General features: G+C 45.3%; 1 protein-coding gene across 4 annotated transcripts in view; it reads right to left on the bottom strand.

Moving 5' to 3' along the window:
* The window catches only part of GPC6 (glypican 6), a 1,205,004-nt gene that overhangs the window by 16,587 nt on the left and 1,171,453 nt on the right, over positions 1-16,964 (bottom strand). For all 4 annotated transcript variants that reach the window (XM_089303510.1, XM_089303511.1, XM_051850542.3 and 1 more), the window contains one exon: positions 13,704-13,840. In XM_089303510.1, coding sequence (XP_089159636.1) covers positions 13,704-13,840 — 137 coding nt within the window. The remainder of the gene's footprint in view (positions 1-13,703; positions 13,841-16,964) is intronic.

The raw sequence follows: 16,964 nt of genomic DNA on the forward strand, positions 1-16,964 counted from the left end.
TCTCTCTCACTCTGCCTTTCAAAATAAAGAAATAAATCTTTAAACATATAAAGCCTTAAACAATTTAAATTTTTTATTTACCTGAAAGGCAGAGAAAGATAGAGATCTTCCATTTCTTGGGTCATTTCTCCAGATGCCTACAACAATGGAAGCTATTCCTGGTCACGAAACCTAATCTGGGTCTCCCATGTGAATGGCAGGACCCAAGTATTTGAGCCATCACTTGCTGCCTCTCTGGGTGCACATTAGCAAGAATCTGGAATTGGAAACAGCCAGGTTTCCCAAGCAGCATTTCTTTTTAAACTTTATTTATTAATTTATTTGAAAGAGTTGCCAAGAGGAGAGGGAGAGACAGAGATCTTCCATCCCTTGGTTCACTGCTCAGATGGCCGCAACGGCTAGGGCTGGACTAGGCCAAAGCTGAAGCCAAGAGCCTGGAGCTTCATCTGGGTTTCCCACATAGGTGGCAAAGGCCCAAACACTTGGGCCATCTTCTGCCGCTTTTCCCAGGCCATTGGCAGGGAGCTGGATCGGAAGTGGAGCAGCCAAGACATGAACTGGCGCTCCTATGGGATGCTGGCGTCACAGGTGGCAGCCTTACTTGCTATACTACAGTGCTGGCCCCCTTCCAAGCTGCATCTTAACTGCTGCACCAAACACCTGCTTTGGTGATTGTTTTGTTTTAGAACATTTGAGTCTATATGAAAGCAGAGGCAATGTGTAACAAACTCCGTGTTCTTGTCTGGGTGCCTTTTCCTGATTGCTACACAAAGGTGCTAGATTTGTCTGTGTCCTGGAAAGAAAGAGAAGGCATATTCGCAGTGGGTAACAGAAGTTTCTTCAAGAAGAGACTGTAAAGGTGTGGTCTAGGTTGAAGAAAACCAGAATTGAGTAATGAAAGACCCTGGGGCTGGCAACAGGAGAGGGGATCCAGGAGATGAGACGAGATGTTGTTACCGCAGTGTACAAGAACGGAAACTACAGAAAGCCACCACATGACATAGCAGTGGCCGAAGCATAAGCCGTTGGGGAGGGAGCCAGCAGGAGGATGAGGATACCCGACCTCCAACTGCTGCCTCCCGTTGGCTGATTCCAGCAGGAAAGCAGCAGGCCAAGGAGCCCAGGTGATGCAGCTTACAGAGGTTTGCTCCAGGGCCCAGGCCCAGGAAGGAGGAGAGGGGAAGGGTGATCTTAAGGGGAGTTGCACAGTCAGACCTGGCATCTTCCAGGCTGGTGGGTGGCCCTGCCTGGTTGCTGTTACAAGGGGACTTTAAAAAAGTTTGTCGAATAATGGGATTAAAGGTGAGTTCATTTTGATGCAAAAAAATTTTAATCTGTGAATAATTTTTCATAACAGGCATTTTAGGAACTTTTTGAAGAGCCTTCATATTGTTCTTGTACAATATCCTCATGCTTAAAATTCTTCCCCTACACGCATGCACACCATTTTCCAAGTTCTAGAAACCAAAGGCTCTATCTGTCAGCTTCCAGAGGAGAAAGCACATGGTGGAATTTTGTTACTTAATCCAGTTTTCAAGCATTAAATCTCAGGCGTGAAATATGTGTTTATGAATTGGTTGGCGCATTTTAAATCAGAGGCTCCTCCGTTGGCTCCATGTCTTATTCACATCTCGCCTTCACAGTGTTCATTAAATAATGAATAATAAAACTCCCAAAGTGAATTATTTTTTTTCATGAAGCTTTCAGTGCTTAATATCCTAAAAAAAAAAAAAATGTCCTAATAGAAATGTTAAGAAGCCGTGGATCTGTAACTCTGATGTGGTGGTAAAGCATCACTTCCGGCCTGTAATATATCTGGCATGTGAGAAATTCTTGTCTGATTCTAAGATTGTCTTCCTGCCATCATTTGTAATCTATGACTGTACTTCAGAATGTTCGTAGAGAAGTGGAGTTGAAAGATAAGCTTATCGGGGTGGGCAGCTGTTGTTCAGAGGTTGGGTTGCTGCTCAGGCCATATAGAAGTGCCGAGGTTCAAGTCTCACCCCTGCTTCTGATTCCAGCTTCCTGCTAATGTGTACCTTAGGAAGTAACAGATTATTTTTTTAATCTGAAAGAGTTAGAGAAGAAGGGAAAAAGACAGCAAGGGAGGGAAGGAAAGACAGAATAGATGACTTTTTAAGTTCTAGGACTCTTGCCACCCAAATGAGAGGTCCATATAAAATTTCTAGCTCCTGGCTTTGTCCTGACTCAGCCTTGGCTGTTGCATATATCTGTGGAGTGAACCAGCAGATGGAAAAAATCTCTATCTCTTTGCCTTTCAAATAAAATGAAAATAAATAAAATTTAAAAAAGAGATGTTGATTTTAGTGCAAAATATGATCCACGCGTACTTTTTCCCTAATAGATATTTTCTGTGCATGTTTTGAAGGCCCCTCATGCTGTCATGCAATTATCTCTGCCAGGCTCCGTGAGCTCCAGCTAATTATTAGAGTGCACCGGAATTAACTGTGGCGAGTACAGGCCACTGTCTGCTGACCCAGGAGGAGTCGCGAGGGGCTGAAAGGCGATGGCTCCCTTGGGTGTTGCTCTTCTGCATTTTGGAAAACGATTCCTGCAGCTGGACCTGTGCCAAGTCAGGGGCGAGCTTTGTTTCTCTTCGATGCTTCGTGCACTGCACAGCCAGTCAGCCTCATTTCTCAGAAGCTCCCTGCGATGGCTTACGTGGGAATGCTACCCCTGGGAGTCTGCACATCTAGGAACAGTAAGTGGCTGCCAAGTAAACCCAGCCTCTCACTGTGTCTGCTGCTGCTCAGTCACTGGCAATAAAATCGACTAACAGTGCCCCTGTGTCCTGAAGCACCTTCTCTCCTTTGGGTGCCTTCAGAGGGTGACTTTGGAGACAACGTGGCAATTTCAACCTGAAACAATTGAGAAAGAAAATGGCCATTTTGTCACTGCAGAGGTAGATCCTGAGGACACCTCTGGGGATGTCTGTGGTGAGGTCTGAATGGACTGTGAAAGCCCAGTTCAGCACTAGGCTCTCCTGAACCCACCTGCTCATTGTCCTGTTCATTGGGTCTTTATCTAATGCTCTTATCTTGCAAAGCAGACACATCATTGAGCCCACGCCCTCTTCCTTTTATTAGCACAGCTCTGACAGGACAGCATTCTAGTTTATGTACCATTACATCCCTGGAAGACATGGAAGGAGAATCTAGGTACCAAGACTGGAGGCATGTTTACCTGGAGCAGGGAGAACCCAGAAGTGAGGACAAACAGGAGACTTGAGCAGGGGTGCCACTGTTTGCCACTGCTTTCGTGAGATGGTGTGGCACCAGTGAAGAGCCAGGTATAGCTTCATCACTTTGGTTGCCTTCTGTTTTTGCAAGAGCATGGTTAGGAAGTAAATCTTCGATGGTTTTGCAGAATTTTGTTTTAAAGATATATTCTAAAGTCAGAATTAGAGCAAGAGACAGAAAGAAAGCGAGATCTTCCATATGTTGGTTTGCTTCCTCAGATGGCTGCAATGCACAGGACTGAGCCAGACCAAAGCCGGGAGCTTCATAGGGACCTCCCATGTGGGTGGCAGGGGCCCAAACATGTGAGCCATCTTCTGTTGCTTTTCCCAGGCCATTAGCAGAGAGCTAGATCAGAACTGGAGAAGCTGGTACACGAACTGGTGCCTATATGGGATGCCAGTGTCACAGGCAGTGGCTTTATCTACTAAGCCACAGTGCTGGCCCCAAGAATTACTTTCTTCACATCTGATTTCACACTGTTAATGTGGGCTTCCCTGATTACACCTCAACATCATAGCTGGTTAGAAGAATCTCACAGGAATGCTGGGGGAAGCAACCTATCCAACCTTGTAGTGGACTGCAGGCTGTGTGCTGGGTCCGTTGTTGGCAGAGTTGACAGCTTCTGTCACCTGAGAGACAGGAAACATGACGTATCCCTGCTGGAGTTTCCCACCAGCCAACCACAGCACCTGCCAATCTCACCATTCAAAACCACTCCTTACAGCTGAGCTGATGCTTCCAGAAGCCCATGTTGGTAGGAAAGACAATGTTGACTTAGCAGCATTCAGTCTTTCTCATCATCAGATTAATGCCATAGGGAGCTGTGTATTGAGGGAAAGGGGCCCATAACTCTCAAGGTTTAATGGGATTTGAAAGATGCAAGAAGTCTGAGAAGTAAGGGAAAGTCTCCCGGGCTGTGCCCAGTGGGAGCAGCATGCTCCTGGTGGGAGAGACAGAATGGGATGCCTTGGTGCTGGCCAGGGTTTGTCTTTGAGTACCTGATCTGTCCTCTGACTGCTCTTGTCTCAAGACACAGTTGGCGGAGTTTGGTGAAGCAGCTTCAAGTGTGTGTTGCAGCAAATAAGCTCCATTCATTCTGCATCTCCTCAGTTTCTAATTCCAGGGTGCATAATCATTCATCTTCAGCAGGTTTAAGAGCCTTATGAATCTAAGTAGATTCAGAGCTAACACAGAGCTAGAATTCTTTATGTGCAGTTCCAAAATTCAAAACCCTCCACGTTTTTCTGCAACCCATTTGTTAGCAAAACTTCATCTGTTCTGAAATGAGGCTAATTATAGTCCTGATCATCCCACTTAGTGGCACTTTAATACATTTTGCCACAGAAGTATTAATGTGTTTGAAGGAGGGTTGTAGCCCCCAGCCCCACTGGGAGTATTACCTAATATGCACCATAGTCGCCATGGAGATTTTCTCACGTATGAAAAATTCTTAATTCTGAAACACCTGTGGTCTCCAGGGTTCCATGTAAGAGACTGTGAACTTAGGGTATCAGGAATTTCTTTTAGAAGTTCTCTTAAAATCTCCCTTAAAACTCACAGGTATTAGATTGGCTATTATTTGAAATAAAAGAAATCACAAATGTTGGCAAGGGTGTGGAGAAATTGGAAAATTGTGCACCATTGGTGGAAATGTGGCACGGCACAGCAGCTGTGGGAAACAGTGTGGCAGTTCCTCAAATTAAAAATGGAACCACAGTGGATGGATCAATTCCACTTTAGGGAATATATGCAAATGATTGAAAGCCAAGACTGGTTCAGGGACGGGGCAGTGTTACGGCCGAGCAGAGCAGGATACAGCCCCTGCCAGAATCCCTTATGAGTGCTGGTTAAAGTCCAACTGCTGCATTTCTGATCCAGCTCCTTCCCCATGTGCCTGGGAAAGCATCGGCAATGGCGCAAGCCCTGGGGCCCCAGATACCCTGGATAGAGACCTGGATAGAGTTCTTGGCTCCTGGCTTTGGCCTGGACCAACTCTGGCTGTTACAGGCATTTGGGGAGTAAACCAGTGAATGGAAGATCTCTTTGTCTCTCCCTCTCCCTGTCACTTAGCCTTTCAAATAACTAAATCTTTAAAGCAAAGATGGAAGCAGATATTCATACACCTCTGTTCATTACAGCACTATTTAGTGTAGCCAGCTGGTGACTGGAAAGAGACACAAAATATGGTGTTTACATGCAAAGGCAACATGATTCAGCATTAAAAAGGAAGACAATTCTAAGATATGCTAAAGCATAGAAGAGCCGTGGAGACTTTATGCTGAGTGAAATGAGCTCATCACACAAGGACAAATGTGGTGCGAGTCCATTGACATGCCATATCTATGGTCGTTAAATTCATAGAAAGAGGGGTGGCTTCCAGGTCTGGGCACCGGGAAAAGGAGTGTGGGGAATTAGCGTTGAATGGGCACCAAATTTCAGTTTAGGAAGATGAAAATATTCTGGGGAGGATGGGATGATGTTTACACATCAGTGTGAATGGGTGTAGCGCACTGAGCTATTCACTGTAAAATGATAAATTGGTTTAATGATAAATTATCAGTAAATCGGTGTGCTTTATCAAAATGTACAAATCGAAGTTTAACACTTTCAGAGTTCTCGATTTGGTTACTTTCTCCTCATCCATTTTTCCTGGCTGGAGAGTGGTATTACTGAGAGCATACTGCGTGACCTTATGCTTTCAGTGTATTTATCAATTCTTGAAGAGGGTTAAACCAGAGTTGCCTGTGGTATGGGGTACCCCCATGAGAAGTGACACTCAGATGTGGCCTGGGACACCTGAGATCTCTGGGCGGCCCAGCAGTGTAACCGTGGGGAAGTCACTTAGCTACTTTCTGTCACTATTCACTATGCAATTTTCCCATATTCTTAGGAAAATTAAGTTGTTAACCTGGCTCCCCGAAATGCCAAGCTTGTTCCTTAGCCTGGCTGACAGCAGCCAGATCTGGAGCTTAAAGCCTCAGTCCGTGGGCAGAGAACAGTTTGTGGTGGCTCCTCTCCAGCTGGAGAGAATGTGAGGCAGGAAAGTTTGGGAACTCTTTGAGAGAACACACGGCTCATTGGTTGCAGCCGTGAGCAGAAGACAGATTCCTTGACTTGGCTTCTGAACTCATTGGCAGCTCCTTAAACCTATCATTTCTCTGTGGAACTGGAGGCAGCAGATGACAGAGCAGATAGGAAGGGGCACCCATGGGATACTTTTCAGGGTGGATGGGTTGTGGAGCAGCAGTGCGTGCCTTCTTCCTCTTGGAACCCATCTCTGCCCAGTACTTTTGTTGTTGTTGTTGTTGTTGTTAATCACTTGCAGGAGGTTTGTACTGTTTCCTCTGCCCCAGGATGGTCAGGATGTCTTTGTGGGTCTTCCATCCCCACGTGTGCCAGAGCAAGGGAAGTGGGCATTTTAAAACACCACATTTGTCAGTTCTTCGAATTCTCACTTCCTAAGGTGTTTTCTTGGTTGGGTATACATCGACTATTTCATGGCTAGGGTGCCATGGGACGTATTTGGCAATCAGACTAAAGCAGTATTGTGCTGCTGGTCCTGCTGAGTGGCTCTCTTGGACAGAGTTCTCATTCCTGGGCCTTATTTCCCCCTCCTGCCATCTGCTCAGACAGATCCACTCTTGACTTGTTGTTTTCCTTGAGTACTCAGCCCACACAGAGGCTGGTTAAGAGCAACTGATCGGCAGGCACCATGGCTCACTTGGCTAATCCTCCACCGGCAGCGCCAGCACCCCGGGTTCTAGTCCCGGTTGGGGTGCCGGGTACTAGTCCCTGTTGTTCCTCTTCCAGTCCAGCTCTCTGCTGTGGCCCAGGAGGGCAGCGGAGGATGGCCCGGGTACTTGGGTCCCTGCACCTGCACGGGAGACCTGGAGGAAGTACCCGGCTCCTGGCTTCGGATCGGTGAAGCGCTGGCTGTAGTGGCCATTGGGGAGTGAACCAATGGAAGAAGACCTTTCTTTCTGTCTCTCTCTCTCACTGTCTATAACTCTCTGTGTATCTCTCTCTCTAACTCTGCCTGGCCAAAAAAAAAAAAAAAATGCAGCTGATCTGTTTTCCTACTTTTCTTACAACTTAAAATTTACTGTGTTTACCTTCTGGCCTCAAGAAGGATTTCCATGGGGAGAGAGTATTTCTGTGAGGATCAGGTGCCTTGAGAAACAGCAGACGCTGCCTGCAAAAGTCGTGTTTCCAGTGGGTCCAATTAATCCTAGCTCCTTGATCTCCTCTTCCCAGAAGGCTTTTCAAGGAAAGGATGGTGACAGCTAAAGACTTGCTTACCAGGAGCAGAAGCAGGGAGCTGTTTTGCCAGCCTTTTGGGGGAGCAAAGGGGTCTGGAAATGACTGACTCAAGAACCATGAAAACGGAAATAATTGATGTCCTATCAGATAACCCACGTGCCCCTGCAACTTGGCCCAGACAGCATTTCATCTGCATACTGTCCTTACCTTCTCAGTCTCTATGAATTTAGAGAAAGGCTCCTTATGAAAAGAAATGATCCTAAAGGAAGTTGTAGGTGATGCCATTGAATATAGCCTAAAAAGCCACCATCAGTCTCTACATGATCAAAAAGTCAATGACCTGTGCGAACACCTGCATGTTTTTCTTTTGCTGCCTGACAAAGTTCTAACCTGTCTATGCTAACCATGTAAAAGTTTTATTTCCTTCTGAGCCTGAACTTTCCTGCCTCCCATCTAATCATTCTTTGCCAGCTGCGGCACAGACAGCTCATTCCGGCCAGCGGCTGCCTGGAATGTCCTTCTCAGGATGACTGATGGCAGCAAATGTCCTCCAAGGGTCTCTAGGTTCACCCCGGGAATTTTAGGAGGCCTAGATTTGTAACCTGCGCCACGACTCTTACATTTTCTTCCCTTTGGCCTTCTGGATTATTATTGATTTTCTTCTGTAACTCGCTAGCTTCCTTTCAGTTCCTATTTGTCTTAGGTGAGTCAGAGTTGCCATGTCTCCTGCCTAAGAACTGCTTGAGTAAGGGAAAAGTGGGAGGAGTGGGAAGCCGTACTTGCCAACCCACTGTCTGGCTGGTCACCCGGGGTGCCTACCAGGCTGCTTCTCTCAGGTGACAGACACAGCTGTGCACTCTGAGGATAATCCTCGTTTTTAACTCTGCTGATAAGCAGGATGTGAGTCTAACTACTAGTTGCTATGTAGTGAAATGTCTGTGTGTCTCGCAAATCCGCATGTTGAAGCCTTAGTCCCAGTGTGATGGTATTTGGAAGTAGGGCCTTTGGAGGTAATTAGGGTTGGATGAGGTCGTGAGGTTGGAGTCCTGTGATAGGATTAGTACCCTTATAAAGAGAAGGGACCAGAGCGCCCTCTCTCTCCACTTTGAGGGGACACAGTAGGAAGACAGCTGACTATAAGTCAGGGAGATGGCCGATACCTCTGGCTTCGTAATCATGAACTTCCCAGCCTGTAGAACTGTGAGAAATTAATTTCTGCTTTAGCCACTGTATCTTTGGTATGTTTGTCATAGCACTCCAAACTGACTAATGTGCTGATGAAATCAAATACTGGCCCAGGGTTCAAAGTGTTGATCCTTTCCATTCATCACAACAGAACCATCTGAGACCATCTGTGAAGACAGTTTCCTATATTGTGAAGGCTGTGTTGCATTTCCAAGTTAAAAGTCTCGATGCATGTGAGAAGCCTCGGCTGTTTATTGTTGAGGGACTTCCACCTTGCCTGTGTCCTGGTTATCCTTAGTGAGTGCCCTTACAACTAAGCCAGGAGACCTCTCTGCCTACATTGCTATCGTTTTTGATATAAGAAAAGCCTATTAAAGGAGATGTCGAGGGTATCTGTAATGGCACAGAAAACAATTTTGACATGTTCTCTGTGGTTTGTGTGGAAACTAAAAAGTAATATATTACATGTAAATAGAGGCTAGGTTTGCAGGTAAAACACAGGACTGCTGTTAAATCTTCCACATAAACAGTGAATCCATTTGTGTGTGTGTGTGTGTGTGTGTGTGTGTCTTTTCTGTTTGTTGTTTGCTATTTTTATGAGCTAAATGTGCAACCTTACCTTAGAGTCTTGCTACTCAAAGTGTGGTACCTGGACTAGCAATAACTCATCACCTGAAAGCTTGTTAGAAATGCAAAATCTTACACAGTTCCCATCCAGAGTTAGTATCATAGCTGTGTCTCTCTCCTGTCTCCTCTTACACCAGCACCGATCCCATTTATGAGAGCTCCATCCTCATGAAGTAATCTCCTCCCAAAGAAATGTACCTCCAGTTACCACCACATTGGATGTTAGGATATCCCATATAAAGTGAGGAGGCCATGTAATTATTTTGCAGCACTTATGTAGCTGGAATCTGCATTTTAAGCAAGCTTTCCAAGAATTTAGCCTGCACCTTGAAATTTGAGGAGCAAACTTTATAAATTTTAGTCTTTTTAAAAAGTTTTGTTTATTTATTTTGAGGGGTAGTGTTAGAGAGGGAGAGACAGAAAGAAAGGTCTTCTATCCACTGGTCCACTCCCCCAAATGGCTGCAATGGCCAGAGCTGGGCCAGGAGCCAGGAGCTTCTGGGTCTCCCATGCTGGTGCAGGGGCCCAAGCACTTGGGCTCTATTTTACCACTTTCCCAGGCCATAGCAGAGAGCTGGATCAGAAGTGGAGCAGCTGGGGCTTGAACTGGTGCCCATATGGGATGCCAGCACCATAGGTGGAAGCCTAGCCCATTACGCCACAGCACCAGCCCCCAAAATATGACGTTTGCGGACATCATTTCATTGATCTGTCTCAGGGAGTTGGCAAGGTAAAGAGGATGTGAGAAAAATGTTCAGATGTCCTCTTGACTCTTTGTCTTGAAGATTTAAATGCTGACGGTGTTACCAGGCACATCATCAAAGGGCAGTGGCATCTCTCGGCACTGCTTCCTGTTTCTAACCTGTTTAGCCACAGAGGCAGAGTGGGGTCTCTCAGAGGTGAATGAGGGTGGAGCAGTTAGCGGTGGCAGGGGGTTGACAGTGGGTTCATATTCTAAACAGTCACTGCTCGCACAGCCTTGATCGTTGTCACAACACACCAGATGGAACCTGTGGCTGCCATTGCAGTGGTGTCTGTGTGACCTCTTCTCTCCATTACAAGTCACAGTCCATTTCAACGGGCACCATTAGTTTAGTGACGGCTTTTTAGAAAAGTGAGGTAATCACTGGAGTACATACACATAACCGTGCTCTATCTTAGAAATGTTGAAATTTGAAATAGCAGTGCTTCTCAATCAAGGGAGTATAGTAAGGTGCTTTGGGGAAGGATGTAGAAAGTAGCCAAGAGAAAGCTGGGTCATAGAAGTCTGATAAATGCTGACATAAGACAAAAACGACCGCAGGGGCGGGTGCAAACAGAAAAGTGTGTCTGCAGGAGTCTCATCTGATGAATGAAACTGAAAGAGAGGAAGAAGGGCTGGTGGATCAGACACTTCACAAAGACTCGAGCTTACAGTCTCCAGAACAGGACAGTCTCAGTGCCCGTGTGTGTCTCTTTTCCTCATCCATTGACACTTGTTGATAGGGTGTTGTTTTTTAAACATTCTGGTTCTTTGGTTTCACACATGCTATAAGAATAAACTTTTTTCATCATTTTACAGTTATTCCTATACATTTAAAAATGTCATCTTAAACTCCATACTTCAAAAGTGAGGAAAATGTTATCTTTTTTATAGGTGGATTCTTCAGTTTAAATAGTTTTGTAGAATTTTTCTGTGTGAAAAACTTCTTGCATGTGTTTTTATACCAATCCTATTTGGATGAAAAGCAAGCTTAAATTCAATTAAATTCTTTGTTGATTATCTATGTACAGGTTAGCAAGTATATTGTTATATATTATACAGTTATAATATTGATTCCTGCCTAGTGGAAGAATAAAAAGGAACTAAAGGAAACCATGAAATTATAATTTTTCAATGAGAATATAATTTGAGCTCCAAATTTTTGACAGCCTCATCTTTTTCATAATACACTTTTTGCATCATGAAAGATACACCATATTGGGTTAAATTCTTGAATATTCCTGTAAAGGATTTTGTTGGATTGTACTTGGTCATTTCCTCCACCTGTGTAAATTCCATCTTCCCATTTATCTCAGGATAAAATTCAAATCTGGTCCCCAAGTTCTGATCCAGTCCTAACTGTACCTGTGTGGCTCTTTGCTAAACCTACAATCCAGTTGCATGATTCTTGAGGTTTCAAAAGCCACTGTCCTCTCTCCAGCCACTGCTCCTTTTCATGTGTTGACCCTATTGCTTTGTTTAGCGTGTAATCCACAGAGCCTTGCACGGAGGGAGTGCTTAATACTATTGCTGATGGGATGACAGACTGAACAGACCATGTGGGTCCACTACATGTCTTTTTTTTTTTTTTTTTTGACAGGCAGAGTAGACAGAGAGACAGAGAGAAGGTCTTCCTTTGCCGTTGGTTCACCCTCCAGTGGCCGCCGCGGCTGGTGCGCTGCGTCAGGCACATCGCGCTGATCCGAAGCCAGGAGCCAGGTGCTTCCCCTGGTCTCCCATGGGGTGCAGGGCCCAAGCACTTGGGCCATCCTCCACTGCACTCCCGGGCCACAGCAGAGAGCTGGCCTGGAAGAGGGGCAACCGGGACAGAATCCGGTGCCCCGACCAGGACTAGAACCCGGTGTGCCAGTGCTGCAAGGCGGAGGATTAGCTTAGTGAGCCGCGGCGCCGGCCGCACTACATGTCATATAGCTAAGGATCTGTTTCATTTCTTCTCCTAGATTCGGGAGGGCAGTGTTCAACTGCTGTTTAAGAGGCAGGGTATTACCAGTCTTTGGGAGAGTTCCAGCTTTCATGTTTGTGAATTGGATGACTCTGGACTAACCCTTTACCCAGTCTGAATTCCTCATTTGCCCAGTGAGGAACTTGGCTGAGCCATCTGGTCTTCTAAATATCTACTTTCCGTGATGTTTATGTTCTTGTTCATTTTCTGGGTGACTTTTAGTCCCTTCTTGTAATCCCAACCTTGACCATTCTTTAGTTTGTAAGAAATTGTGAATGAGATAATATCCTACAAGTTATATGACAATCTGTGTGAATGCAGTGCCCAACATAGCCTTCATTTTTGCTAAGGCTAAATGGTCAGCACAGGTGGGCAACAGGGCAGCTCAGTCAAGCACTTTGTTCATAGGGCCAGCTGCTCATCCTTCATGGTGTCTTTTTGAACACTCATTGGAGAAGACACATTAGAAGCTGATAATTCAGTTGAATTTATTAGACAAAGGTGTCCTTCCTAAAATGCCAGACACTGATTAAATACCAAGTAGTTTTGAGTAGCTTGTTGTTAATATTGGGGGTTTCCTTCTGTATTCTTATTGAAGATTTTGATATTGGTATCTTAGACAACTTGAAGTGCCTATAGCTTTTTCTGTAGCTTTCATCATGCTAAGCTCTTTCTGGTATGGTTACTGATATCACTACTAATCGATGCTAAATAAATGCAATTCAGCAGTGTAAGAAATAACATGTACTGTGCTCTCCACTTGCATTTCATGCTTACCTGTAGCAATTTCTTACGAACTTAATCTTTAGGTACCTTCTGGTTTCATATGCTTGAAATCACCCAATGAGATACCAGAATAGACTCCCCTCTTAGCTTCTCCACCTGCTGGCCAATCCCCAAAGATTCCTTGAGTCCAATTTACCAGCTGCTTCACCCACCTGCAGTCCCACTCACGTCCAGCAAATTCTTCTCATTTCCTGCCCTGCCTGCCAGCTCCCAGCTAGTTCCGCTGTCCAACTTCTCCACCCTATGAAACCCGGGCCAAGCTCATTTTGGAGCTGAATCAACAAATTCAGAAAGTCGATTTCCAGTGGCTGTAGCATTGGTCACAGAGCAGAACCATGAAAACAGTTATCTCTTATCAGGAATTTCCATGGGGCTTCCTAATGTGTGGGATACCTACCCTAGTTTTCCCTAAGCCATTCTCTCTTACCTTTCCAGTGAACACAGTAGCTTTTTTTTTTCTCCAAGGGTGAAAAAAATTGCAGTTGATTTTTCATTTCCTGTTTAACTTACAATAAAAAAATTTCAGCCCTGCAAATTTAACTGTGGCTAAAAATAGTTCTGCTATCTTACAGTCATTAAGCGAACATAAAAGGGCTCTTTGCGATCTCAGGGTATGTGTAAGCTGGCATCTGTCACCATTCCTCGGTCCGTCCTCATCCAGAGGCGACATTCAGGGCAAGGATTCCACGCTTAATGGCACCTTGAGAGTAAGTGCTCCCGGGTGCCCATCAAACCTGTCACTCTCAACAGCTGTCGCCAAGTGGCGAGGTGTCCCTCCACCCTCCGTTGCTTTTTGCATAAACAGATCTGCCGAATCGAGCCAGGAGCGTCTTCCAGGCTGGATGCGCTCAGCCCTGGCCATGCCCGCAGTCACCCTCACCTGGCTTTGCTGTGCCCATTCCAGCATTCCTCTTCATTGGAAGTGCCCGCGGTCACGCTGTCGTCTTTGCAGATGGTGTAGGGCAACGCCGACCAGACCTTTTTAGAGAGCTTCAGTTTCTCTTTTATGTCTGTGACCTGATCAAGAAAGGAAGGAGAGTGAGTGAAAATCCCCCTGAGGATGCGGCACAGCGGAAGGACACAGAAGCCGTGATGAGAGGAACGTGGGGTCTCTGCCCCTTTTTAGATAACTGCGCTGCCGGGTTTGTTGTCTCTCCACTCCCCAAGCGCTGCTCCCTTAGACTGCCTCTGACTTCTGGGAGGGAGCTCCCAGGTAATTGGCTTTTTGCTTTCCATTTTTCTCTTCTTCCACACTTGGAATTAAAACTTCTAGCGCATCACCCCTGGCTTTGGGCCCCTCTCCCACTGAGAGCCCCTCTTGCTAACACCCCGAGTATATACTCTAATTTGTCTGGATGTCAGATCAATGCACCAAAACAGTGCACCCGGAGATAAAGCATTTTCCCCAGGACTACTTGTTTTAGCAAGAAATGAATGTTTTCACTATTTCAGCTACTGTAATCCCTGCTCTAGTACAATGGACAGGCTTACATAGACCGCACCCACCTGGGTGGGAAACCACATCCACCCAGCATTCTGTGGCACCAAAGGAGAAGAAGCATCATTCTAAATATGGGGATGTATACTTTCTCAGCCCAGAGAATGGACAGCCCAGAGCGAGTTAGCACTAGCACCTCCTGTCTTCCCAGGCCCAGCACTGACTGTATCTGGGGAAATGGTAGAGAGAGGGCTCCAATACCATGTGGCTTCATAATGAAGACCTGAGTTCATGCAATCATAACCCCGCTTTGCCATTTTGTCTATGCAAACATTCAGGAGTCTATGGATGAATATGATGTATGTGCTGTGGCTTGTGTCTTTCCAGATTCCTATGTGGGAATCCTAACCCCAAGTGCTCAGAATATGATCTTATTTTGAGATAAGGTCTTGCCAGAAGTGAGCCCAATGAAGGTGGGCCCTAACTCAGTACAACTGGTATCCTTGTCAAAAAGGGAAATCAGGACAGGTAGTCAAGCATGTAAGGAACACGACGTGAAGAGACTCAGGACGAAGATGGCCCCCTGGAAGCCAAGGAGATGGGCCTGGACTAGACCCCTCCCTCACAGCCCTCAGAAGTGACCCACCCTGCTGACACTGTGAGCTCACGCAACCAGTCCCCAGATTGGTGAGACAATATGTTCTATCGGTTTAAGTCATCCCATTTGTGGCCTTTTGTCACAGCATCCCCTATAAACTAAGACAAAAGCAAAAAATGCAGGGGGAACATGGTGGAGAACAGGATGTCCAGGTGCCTCCATGGATTTCTTACTAGTTGCCCAAGGGAAAATGGGCATTTTACATGCAGGAACTTGGCAAACTTTCACCTTCTCCAAGTAACCGAGCCATGGAACAAACTGATCCTGTGTACCTCTTGGTGGATACATCACTAAAGCAACTGGAAACTCACACCCCAAATCTAGTCATGAGAGCACATCAGACAAAAGCAAACCCAGGGTCATTCTCAAAAGTAGCCAGTCCACATGCCTCAGAAACGGAAGTCATGAAAGACAAGAGAAGCTTGAGAAGTTCCCCTGATGAAAACCAAGAGCTGTGCTATCCAAATGCCCCACATGATTCTGAATTGAGATCAGAAAAATAATTTCCATAAAGAAATGGTGGGCAAAATGTGCTTACTGCTCCTGTATTAGATACTAGGATGATATCGGTGTTAATTTCCTGAGCCTGAGTTCGTACTGTGGTAATGTAGGAAAAGAACATATTCTTAGGAGACACACACTGGGCTACTTAGGACTAAAGGAGTGTGATTTCCACAAATTATACTGGCACAGTAATAAATAAATTATATGTATAGAGACAGAAAATTTTTGATAATTAGCAAATTAGGTGGAAAGTATACAGTTCTTCAAAAAATACAATTTATAATAAGTTGGATTATTTTTCCAAAATAAAACATTGGAAAAAGACCATCATATTAATCTTTTAAAAATTGAGAGACTGAGAGAGAAAGAGAGAGAGAGAGAGAGAGATCCATTGATCCCACCCTCTGGGTCACTCCCTAAATGTCCACATGGTCCAAAGTTAGGCCAGAGCAGAGATCTCAATCCAGGTCTCCCACATGGGTGGCAAGCACTGTCACTTGAGCTGTCACCATTGCTTCCCAGGGTCCTGCATTAACAGGATGCTGGGATCAAGAGCTGGAGTCAGGAGTTGAACCCAGGTACTCTGATGTGGGAGGTGGGCATCCTGCCTGGTATCTTAACAGCTAGGCCAAATGCCTGTCCACTCACATCTGATTTGTTGTACTTGATGTCCACAGCTTCCATGGCCATTCATACCCTTTTCAACTCACACCCCAGAGAAAGCAATGGGCATTAACATATTTATGTGTAGTTCTGAAAATGATCACCATTTTCAGGATTGCAATACTGGCAGTCTCACGCTGTCCCATAATAAAGCACACAAGGAATGAACATTCTTTTTTCATGTTCATTTCATTCTAAAATCCCACCATTATGCTGTAGGAATCTAAGCCAAATACACATTTTGAGACTCAGAGAATAAGTATAATTGTATGATGTCCCATAGGTATCTCCTACTTTAAACTGTGAGTGTTGTGCTACTTATTTTTTTTTAAGTCAAAGTCAAGCATTGTCTTCTTGCAGGTACACTTTCTCACCTTCCAGTTAGATTCAGATTCAGCCCTCTGCATTGCACAGTGCTCTGTTCATAATCTTTAGAACCAATTGCTCCAAACTCTGATACTGGGCTTACTTTTCTGATTTTCTTTCGGGCAGCATGCTTCTTGATGGCAGGGATGAGGCTGTAACTTGTCTTCATCCTCTGTGCTTAGTGTGGATTGAATGACCGAACATTCAAGTTCATCTGGAACTTAAGAGGATTCCAGTATCCTGAAATGGCAGTGCTGAAAACGCAAAGTCCTGGGGAAGCCAGGAGGAGTTCCTCACACAGGTCTCAGCACACGGTAGTTACTCAGTAAATGTTGATGGAGATAATGGGTTTCATCGTCCCATTCTGTTACAAGGTTATAGACAGCATTCATAACGCTACAGTTGGGGGTCACCATAATACGTGCTCTTCATCTCAGAAGGGATGAGAGGAGCCTGGGGGCTTTTATTTTGCAAGTGAGGAGCCCTCCCCATGATGGATGTGTGGGTCCTCT

Source organism: Oryctolagus cuniculus, chromosome 9 (assembly GCF_051225735.1).
Source record: "Oryctolagus cuniculus isolate XC-2025 breed Fujian yellow rabbit chromosome 9, ASM5122573v1, whole genome shotgun sequence".
Lineage (NCBI taxonomy): Eukaryota > Metazoa > Chordata > Mammalia > Lagomorpha > Leporidae > Oryctolagus > Oryctolagus cuniculus.